General features: G+C 42.5%; 1 protein-coding gene across 2 annotated transcripts in view; it reads left to right on the top strand.

The window, feature by feature from the left end:
* Positions 1-10,763, top strand: part of LOC122542620 (potassium voltage-gated channel subfamily KQT member 5-like) — a 237,475-nt gene that overhangs the window by 192,011 nt on the left and 34,701 nt on the right. For both annotated transcript variants that reach the window (XM_043680603.1, XM_043680594.1), the window contains exons 6-7: positions 828-938; positions 6,246-6,341. In XM_043680603.1, the coding sequence (XP_043536538.1) occupies positions 828-938; positions 6,246-6,341 (207 nt within the window). The remainder of the gene's footprint in view (positions 1-827; positions 939-6,245; positions 6,342-10,763) is intronic.

Genomic DNA, 10,763 nt, shown 5'->3' with positions numbered 1-10,763 from the left:
TGCTCACTCTCACGCACACACTCTCATTCTTTCCCACTCTCGCTCACCCACATATTTCACCCTCTCCCATTTAATCTCTCCCTTTCTCTCTCCCACTCATTCTCCTTCTCTCAAACTCATTCCATCTCTCTCTCCTACTCTGTCTCTTATTCACACTTGCTACGCCATTCATTCTTAATTCCGCCTCTCTCCCATTGTCCATTGTCCCACTCATTCTCTCTCTCTTACCTTCACCCATCCCCTTTCTCTTTGCAACACTATCAAATATCTCTGATTTACAGCCAGACAGTCGGGGAAAAGTCTCCCAGATACAAAATACTTCCCATCACCCACTGCAGTTTATTGTCTAAGTGCCAATTAAAAGGATCACAATTGAAACTGAAACCCCGATGAGGTGCCATACCTGTGATGTGAGAAGTTTATCTCTGACTAACACGTAAGGCACTGAAACTCGAGGATTGGTCTGGAACATAACAAAATCCCATACTTTCTGACCCTGATACTTTATTAAAATCCAGGGGTTCACGAGGATACCACACAGTTTGTCCCTGATACTCAATTCTGTTCAATGTGTTGGAAAACAGCTGGATTCCATACTGTCAGTTCCTCATACTTGACCTTGTCTGATTGTCCTGGGACACAGCAGAATCCCACATTGACTATCCCTAATACCTGATCCCAAGATCAGTAGTGAAATGTTTTGTTGAGCCACCCCGCCCTGCTGTGTACATGGCACTGTCAGGATTTGGAGGGGTGAAATTGTATCAGATCCAAAGGCAGATGGATGCAGTTGAACTGTAATCAGCAATCCTTGTTTCTGTCTCTAGATCACTCTGACGACCATCGGTTATGGGGATAAGACTCCAACCACATGGCTCGGGAGGCTGCTGTCAGCTGGCTTTGCTCTCCTTGGGATCTCCTTCTTTGCACTTCCTGCTGTGAGTACCTGTGAACTGGTGAAGAGAGTCACAAATCAAGTGGAATGAAAACAGCTTTTAGATACATGGTGGCTCAGTGGTTAGCACTGCTGCCTCACAGCACCAGGGACACAGGTTCAATTCCAAACCCGGGCAACTGCCTGGGTGGAGTTTGCACATTCTCCCCATGTCTGCATGGGTTTCTTCCAGGTGCTCTGGTTTCCTCAAACAGTCCAAATATAGCCATGAATTGGCAATGCTAAATTGCCCATCATGTTCAGGGATGTGTAGGTTAGGTATATTAGTCAGAGGTAAATGTAGGGTCATAGAGTAGGAGAATGGGTCTGGATGGGTTACTCTTTGGAGGATCGGTGTGGACTTGTTGAGCCAAATGGCCTGTTTCCACACTGTAGGGATTCTATGAACATAATCCAATGCTTTAAAATATCTCTCTCATAGCACTGAGCTGAAAACACCCATGCTTAAAGATGAACACTCTTCAAAATGCTGGGAGCAGTACAGAGACAGCTTTGCTCTGCATTCAACTGCACTATATTGTCATATATGATCATGGTTCCAAAAAGCTTAATGTTGGAGACTGCATTAAAATCAACCCAATCTGATGATATTGGGTAGGTTTGGGTGGAGATAAAGCACAACTTATGAGCATCTTATGGAGTGAAGACCCATATCCAAAGTTATCCTTACAGTCTTAGTTGCATTGTCTAACTTACTAATATAAATTGTAACTGATTGCTATCATGCAATAAACTACAAATTGTTTAATTTGTTAAGACTTAACCAGTGGCAGTAAATTCACTCCAATCACAAGATGCCAGTTGTTAGCATTCAAAAACCAAACACAACATGGTGATCAGTGATGGGCATCCTTGATTACTATAAGCTTAGTGTACATCCGGAAGGATGTATTAACCTTAGTGTAAGAACAAAGCAGACTCACCTAATCAAACCCGAGATTAATGGAGTACTTTATGAAGAGAGATTGTGTAAACTTCACTTGTATCCACATGAGTTTCAAAGATTAGGAGGTGAATTGGTTTAGTTTAAAGATGATTAAAGGATTTGGTAGAAATTCTAGAGAGAAACTATTTCCTCTGGTAAAAGCTCAATCTTCTCTTTTCAACTTAGAGCCCAACTATTTTAAATCTATAAACACTGCTCGATCACACAAAAGGAACTGGAAATGTGGAATTCCTCTTTCCTAAAAGGTTGTAATGCTAGGACATAATCAGGGCTTTTAAGGCTGAAATCAATATATTTTTATTTGGCAAGAATATCAGTTTGACCTGAAACAAAAATATGTGAAAGAAGTTCTGATGTAGTTAAGCTATGACCTACTTGATAGTGTAAAGGATAAGGGGCCAAATGGTTTCCTGTTATCCTTATACTGTTTACCTGGGACAGTTCAGTACAAACACATTTAAAAGTGTCTTAAATTCTTTAAATTCTTAAATTCTAACTGCAGATTGTTAAAACTTTGAACATAATGGACAATTTTAATTCTCCTCCCAGAGGACACTAAGCAGGATGGCGGTAACTTCCCCAAAGTGGGTTCCCACCCCCACAAATCTCTCAGACAGTCAAGCCACATTCAAGTTTATAAACGCCATGTAATCTGCAGGTCCTGTGATGTTGCTGAGACCTTGACTACTTGAAACAAGTCAGGGATCTGCTGGGATCCGATAATTATGAGAGCTGACTTGCCAAAGGGAAAGAGGCATAGAGTCATAGAGATGTGCAGCACGGAAACAGACCCTTCAGTCCAATTCATCCATGCCAATCAGATATCCTAAATTAGATTCGAGAGTGTGGTGCTAGAAAAGCACAGAAGGTCAGGCACCATCCAAGGAGCAGGAGAATCAATGTTTTGGACAAAAGCCCTTCATCAGGAATGATAATGCTCCTGATGATTTTTGGGCAAAACTCCTTCATCAGGATGATGATACTCCTGATGAAGGGCTTTTGCCTGAAATGTCGACTCTCCTGCTCCTCAGATGCTGCCTGACCTGCTGTGCTTTTCCAGCACCAGGCTCTCGACTCTGATCGCCAGCATCTGCAGTCCTCACTTTTGCCTAGATATCCTAAATTAGTCCTGTCCCATTTGCTAGCACTTGGCCCATATCCTTCTAAAACCCTTCCTATTCATGTACACAAGCAGATGCCTTTTAAATGTTATAATTGTACCAACCTCAAAAGGCCTCAAGGGGCAGGAGAGTTGACGTTTCAAGCATAAGCTCTTCATCAGGAGCATCATCGCCTGATGATGAGTTTATGCTCAAAACATCGACTCTCCTGCTTCTTGAATGCTGCCTGACCGGCTGTGCTTTTCCAGCACCACACTTTTCAACTCTGATCTCTAGCATCTGCAGTCCACACTTTCTCCTAATTATACCAACCTTCACCACTTCCTCTGGTAGCTCAAGGCATACACGCACCACCCTTTGCATGAAAAAATTGCCCCTTAGGTCCCTTTTAAATCTTTCCACTCTCACCCGAAACCTATGCCCTCTAGTTCTGGACTCTCCCAACTAAGGGAAAAGATCTTGTCTATTCACCCTATCCATGCCCCTCATGATTTTATAAACCCTCCAGCCTCCGATGTTCCAGGGAAAACACCCCAGTCTGTTCAGCCTCTCCCAAGAGCTCAAACCCTCCAACCCTGGCAACATACATGTCAATTTTTTTTCTGAACCCTTCCAGGTTTCACAACATCTTTCTTATAGGAGGGAGACCAGAATTGCACACAATATTCCAAAAGTGGCCGAACCAATGTCCTGTACAGCTGCAACATGACCTGCCAACTCCTGTACTCAATGCTCTGACAAATAAAGGAAAGCATACCAAATGTCTTCTTCACTATTCTATCTCCCTCAGACTCCACTTTCAAGGAACTATGAACCTGCACTGCATAGTCTCTTTGTTCAGCAACATCCCCTAGGACCTTATCATTGTGCTTTGCCTTTCCAAACTGCAGCACCTCACGTTTATCTAAATTAAACTCCATCTGCCACTCTTCAGCCCATTGGCCCATCTGATCAAGATCCTGTTGTACTCTGAGGTAACCTTCTTCATTGTCCACTAGAACTCCAATTATGGTGTCAGAGCTTACCCATTCTCAATTGTAAAACCCCAAATATCCCATTATTTAAGATAGAAAAGTTTTGTGGGAATCTGTGAACAACATATAAAAACATACAAATTTGTAAATGTGGTTAAAAACATGTTCAAGGGAGTTGATAACAGGAGTGTCATCAAACAACATAAAACCAAATAAGCGCTGAAAAATGTGTTGCTGGAAAAGCGCAGCAGGTCAGGCAGCATCCTGAAGAAAGGCTTATGCCTGAAACGTCGATTCTCCTGCTCCTTTGATGCTGTCTGACCTGCTGCGCTTTTCCAGCAACACATTTTTCAGCTCTGATCTCCAGCATCTGCAGTCCTCACTTTCTCCCATAAAACCAGATAAGACAATATTAAGACAGGGTGACCAAAGCTGAGAAAAGTAAGTTAAAGTGAAGTCTTAATGGAACAGAATGAGGTAGGGAAGAGGAGAAATTTAAGGAGGGCTGAAGGCGTATCCCGCAAGGGTGGACCTGTTAAAATCAGGACGGCTCTGGAGGCTAGAATTAGGAATGTGCAGCAACCTCAAGGGAGTTTGAAAGCTGGGAGAGAAAGGGAGGAGAGGCTGTCAAAGGATTGGAAAACACAGAGACTAAGGGAATGATTGTAGTTTTATATTTAATTGCTGGTTTGTTGCCAATGCAGCAGACTATTTCTAAGAGCATTAGATTGGTGTTTCAAAACAGCATTAATCACCAAGGGCAGGCCTTGTAATTCTTGAAAGCTTTGTGCTGTATCTCTACTTAATTAACACAACATTTTAATGTAAGTAATTTTCCCAAAGGTCGCATTAACATCGCAACAATGTGGATACACGGTTGCAGTGTCCCTCACATAACAGAATACATTATTCATTTCTCACAGTATTAAAGGAAGGAAAGCCCTGACTGAATGAGCTGGCTGTGGGGAGTGCTGCTGGGATTTGGAGTATTACAGACTGTTGTGAAGAGGTCCCTTCTCTCTTCATTGAGCAGGGCATCCCTCACACTCTACTACCAGTCTGTGAATGCTGTGAAGTCACAGCCCAACCATGACATCGCTTGCTCAATAAAGGTCCCACTTTCACACAAATTGATGTCTTTATTTACTAAAACCAATCCCTTGGTACTTAGCATCAAGTGATAGAAATAATTAACCAATCCTGTACCTGACACTAGGAAAAATATTGTTTCTAGCATAAAATATCAGACGAATTGTGTCAGGGAAGGCAATCATTGTTTACGGTTCTATACCCACTCACAGCAGCCATTACTTCCTGTTTGCTTGATAAAATGAAGTTTGTCTTGAGATGTGAGTCACATGAATAAACAGGTGTGGTCAGACTACATTCATGTCACAGCTCGCATCCCAGGGACTGTCCGGGAAAGACCTCATATCATGATGAAGCACTCAGAAAAATCATTGACTAACTGTCATTGAGGGACTTTGTTCCTTTACCTCAGTGTTGACACATTTGTCGCTGGTGTCCTCATGTTTACAGAACCAGAGCTAGGAGAGAGGGACTTCCAATACATTAAGCAGTTTTCCTGGTTGTCTTGATATAGACACTGGAGGAAAGTATCGGCAGGAAAGAAGAATTTGAATGTTTTGGAAATCTGCCAACATACATTAACATAAAGCTCATTTTGCACAGTCTGAATATGTCTTCAGTTTCAGTCCCTCAGTGTATTCCAAGTTGCCCAACTGGGATTTGACCAGAGTCTGCAGAAACATGTTAAATATACAGCTTTAAAAGTCCACATGAAGAACCTGTTAAAACCTAGATAAGATTGCATTGTGTGAGATGCATTCCTGGATTCCACATTGCAGCACTAAAACGTTGGAGAAGGTAGAGTAGGGATATGGGCCAAATGCTGGCAAGTGGAACTGGGTCAAATTGGAACGTCTGGTTGGTGCAGATGTTGGACCAAAAGGTCTGTTTCCGTAATTTCTGACCCTATGACTCAGTGGACTCATCCTCTTGTGTGAGGAAAGACAAATGTAAACCAAAAATTTCAATACAGATTGAAGAGAGATATGATCAAAGTAATAACTTTTCAGAGGCGAGCTCAAAGGAGGTACAATCAGATTCTTTTCAGCAATTGAAGAGTCCGGCAGGGACTATTATAATTCTTCAACATTTTCTCGTATTGGACGTGTAAACCAGTTAGACTGGCAATGAACAATATGTTTTCATGGCTTTTATCACAGGGTATTCTTGGCTCAGGGTTTGCCTTAAAAGTTCAAGAGCAACATCGTCAGAAACATTTTGAGAAGAGAAGGAATCCAGCAGCCAGCCTCATTCAGGTAGGCCCCATGATGATTGATAATGTGTCAACAATATCAGGAGCATCAGTCTGTTCTGCTGCACTGTCAGAAACAAGTAACTCAGACAAGGGAGCGACAAATGCATATATTGATCTTGAGAAAAGGAAGTTGTACTCCCTTGGAGAGAAGGTGTCTCTGATGATAGGATTCTGTGAAGAAAGGGCTCAGAAGCAAAGGAAACATGATGTGCTTCACCTCAGTAAGGAAGGGCAGAGCTCAGGATCTGAGACTGAACTAACAAATCAGAGTAACTCAGACAGTTACTCGCTCACACTTATTCCCATTCTATTGTTCATGTGTAAAAACTGATAGATCATGGGAATTTGAAGAGATACAAAGAACAGCAAGATGTGCAAAACAGTTCATAAGAAATACAAAAGGGATGAAAATACACAGGCAAAAATGTGTTTTCTACCCATATATTCCATTCTGGGGCATTGCAGCTGCCTGGGACCATTGCAATCCCAGCAGACTTCCAACTGACCAGCAGATCTTGGGAGTGGGAGGGTGTCTCTTAAAAGGATGAAAGCCCTGACCTTCAGCTGGTAAATGGCTGCTGCACAAGAAATGCAGTCAGGGATCCTATGTCAAGCTGAGACAGTGACACCCCTAACTTGCTGTCTAAGGGACACAACCTTTTACTGTTCCTTAAAATCCTGGCCTAGGGCTTCCACATCCAAAGGAGAGTTCATGGGCTGTTATGGAAATAATCACAAAAAGTTACATGAAACCCCAGTTAGATCACATTTAAAGTCAATATGAGCAGATCTGGGTATCACACCCTCAGGTTACATTGACCTTGGAAGGAATGCTGTGTAGATTTACCAGAATAATGCCCAAGGTTCCAAGGGTTAATTTGTAAGAAGAGACTCCACAAAATAGGGGTGTATTCTACTGGAATTTAGAAGGTTAAGGGATGATTGGACCAAAGTTTTCATGATATTAAGGGAAATGGATGGTGTGGATGGAGGGAAATTATTTCTACAGGTTAGGGAACTGAGGACTAGATGGTACAGTCTGAAATCTAGAGCCAGAAATGGTAGGAGTGAAGTTAGAAATCACTTCTACAAGGACAGATTGGTGAAGGTTTTTGTTCAATCAAAGTATTAAGGAAGGAAGATGATGCAAAAGCCATCTATGGAGTGAGGTCATAGGTCAGCTTTGATCTAATTGAACAGCATATGAAGTTAAATGGTCTTCTCCTGTGACTATGTTTTGACACAGATCCTCATATGCAGTTACACATTGAGATACGCATAACAACAGAATTGTTTTCTGCCCATGGAGGCAAGGTGGTCCATTTAATCGGGCAAGAGGGTGCAGGGTGGAGAATTCATCACTTTCCTGACTCCTCACCACCATTTCCCTGACACTGCAAGCTCCAGTGACAAGTCTGTGGTCTCGGCTACCTGTAGTACCAGCAGTAGCTACCAGTGTTAATGGTGCTGTCAGAACTGCATAGCAGCCAGATTCTGATTGGCTGGCAGCTCTCAGAGGCAGAGAGTTTCCTGAAAAGAACAAGGACCAGGTAAGTGCCCAAGTGGCAATAAATCAGATCTCTGGGTATGGAATGGCCGAGGCATGCTGTCCAGCTGATGGATGGACCCACCGCCACAAACATTAAATTCTATCTCCTGTATTACTGAGTTAGGCAAAAGTTGAGTGTGAAATGTTTTATTCAAAAGCGTTTCTTTTCAGTCCCAACAATATTCATCAATTGCAACAAAATGAAGTTTATCTTCTGGGCCTTGTGTTTCATGTATTATGAGAGGAGTGGAACATAAAACTAAGGATGTTCTGCTTTAGTTATGCAAGGCATTCATGAGACCATCTCTTGAATAGAATGTGCAGTTTTGGACTCCTCCTTTAAGAGAGGATGACAATGCTTTGGAGGCAGTTTAGAGGAGGTTTGATACCTGGAATCAGTGGATTGTCTTATGAGGAAAGATTGAACAGACTGGACTTGTTTCCATTGGCATTTATTAAGGTGGTAAAATGAAGTGTATAAAATCCTGAATGGTCTGGACAAAGTGGACATAGAAAGGATGTTTCCTCTTGTGGGTGAGTCCAGAACTAAGGGACACTGTTTAGAAATTAGAGGATCACCTTTTTAGGACAGAAACTAGATGAAATTGTAACTGTCAGATTGTTCTGCAACTTTTAGAACTCTTTCCTTCGGAAGACAGGTCATTATGTATTTTTAAGACATACCTGGATAGATTCTTGCTAGGCTATGAGATCAAGGGTTATTGAAGGTAGATTGGAATATGGAATTTGAAACACAAGTAGATCAGTCATGGCCTTATTGAATAGCAGAAAAGGCTCAAGGGGCTGAATGACCTACTTCTGATCCTGCTTCATATGTTTGTTCATTATTGGCAGTGCTGAATATGAAAGATATATTATTGACTGTTAATTTTTAAACTTTACTCTATCATTTGGTGATTTCTTCTTACTAATGTTCTTCAAAGAAAATTAAGTAAAATCACATTAATGTCACAACAATATCAACAATTGCTGTGAGTGTTTTCCTGTCCTGTTACAATTATCAATTGGTGATTTGAAGCAATAGCTAAATTCTTTCTCCAAATCTCCTCCTAGCCCAAATTGAACTCTGTTTCCCATTCTGCAGACTAACTAATTAGTATCAGCGAGCCCAGATGGTTTGACTTTCACAGAGATCTGGATATTCACAACTGAAACGTGAGCCTGTTTTACTCTTTCAGTCTGATCATCTCCTTACATTCTGGATGTCTTCGGTCCAAATGTCTTGGAGGATATCTCAGAGAGGGTGCAGAATGTTCTCACGGGGGAGAGGGGCCAGCAAGAGGTCATTGTCCACATTGGAACCAACGACATAGGAAGAGAAAAGGTTGAGATTCTGAAGGGAGATTACAGGGAGTTATGCAGAAATTTAAAAAGGAGGTCCTCGAGAGTAGTAATATCTGGATTACTACGAGCTAGTGAGGGCAGGAATAGGAGGATAGATGAATGCATGGCTGAGGAGCTGGTGTATGGGAGAAGGATTCACATTTTTGGATCATTGGAATCTCTTTGGGGTAGAAGTGACATGTACAAGAAGTATGGATTGCACCTAAATTGGAAGGGGACTCAAATAATGGCAGGGAAATTTGCGAGAGCTGCTCTGGAGGATTTAAACTAGTAACGGCGGGGGGTGGGGGGGGGGTGTTGTGAGGTCCACCCAGGGTGTGCTGAGGGAGGATATTCCCGGAAATACATCCAGGGACGTTATTTGGGTGGAACTGAGAAATAGGAAAGGGATGATCACCTTTTATTGGGATTGTATTATTGACCCCCTAATAGTCAGAGGGAAATTGAGAAACAAACTTGTAAGGAGATCTCAGCTATCTGTAAGAATAATAGGGTAGTTATGGTAGGGGATTTTAAATTTCCAAACATAGACTGGGACTGCCATAGTGTTAAAGGTTTAGATGGAGAGGAATTCATTAAGTGTGTACAAGACTATTTTCTGATTCAGTATGAGGATGCACTAACTAGAGAAGGTGCAAAACTTGACCTACTCTTGGGAAATAAGGCAGGGCAGGTGACTGAGGTGTCAGTGGGGGAGCACTTTGGGGCCAGCGACCATAATTCTATTTGATTTAAAATAGTGATGGAAAAGAATAGACCAGATCTAAAAGTTGAAGTTCTAAATTGGAGAAAGGCCAATTTTGACGGTATTAGGCAAGAACTTTTGAAAGCTGATTGGAGGCAGATGTGCGCAGGTAAAGGGACGACTGGGAAATGGGAAGCCTTAGGAAATGAGATAATGAGAATCCAGAGAATGTATATTCCTGTTAGGGTGAAAGGAAAGGCTGGTAGGTGTAGGGAATGCTGGATGACTAAAAGAAATTGAGGGTTTTGTTAAGAAAAAGAAGGAGGTATACGTCAGGTATAGACGGGATAGATGGAGTGAATCCTTAGAAGAGTATAAAGGAAGTAAGAGTTTACTTAAGAGGGAAATCAGGAGGGCAAAAAGAGGACATGAAATAGCTTTGTCAAATAAAATTAAGGAGAATCCAAAGGGTTTTTACAAATACATTAAGGACAAAAAGGTAACTCGGGAGAGAATAGGGCCCCCCACCTGATAGGGGAGGGGAGGGAAATATATCCTTGGTGGTGTGGTCTCTGTGGTCGCTGCAGCCACTTCCACCCCATAGTGACGTCACTAACCTACACGCCCACAACGCCGCATTTGTCTCCGCCCCCACGCCGATCTCTACGCCTAAACCCGACCCCCCGGCGAGTTCCGTCACCACGCCTAACCCCGCCCCCACGACGAACTCCGTCACCACGTCTAACCCCGCCACTTCGCCAATCGCCATCACCACGCCCAACCCCGCCCCCACGCCCCTCCCCCTCCCCGCCCCCAGACCTACC

This window comes from Chiloscyllium plagiosum, chromosome 3 (assembly GCF_004010195.1).
Source record: "Chiloscyllium plagiosum isolate BGI_BamShark_2017 chromosome 3, ASM401019v2, whole genome shotgun sequence".
Classification (NCBI taxonomy): domain Eukaryota; kingdom Metazoa; phylum Chordata; class Chondrichthyes; order Orectolobiformes; family Hemiscylliidae; genus Chiloscyllium; species Chiloscyllium plagiosum.
Note: the sequence above shows the minus strand (reverse complement) of the source record. Positions and strands in the feature narration are given on the sequence as shown.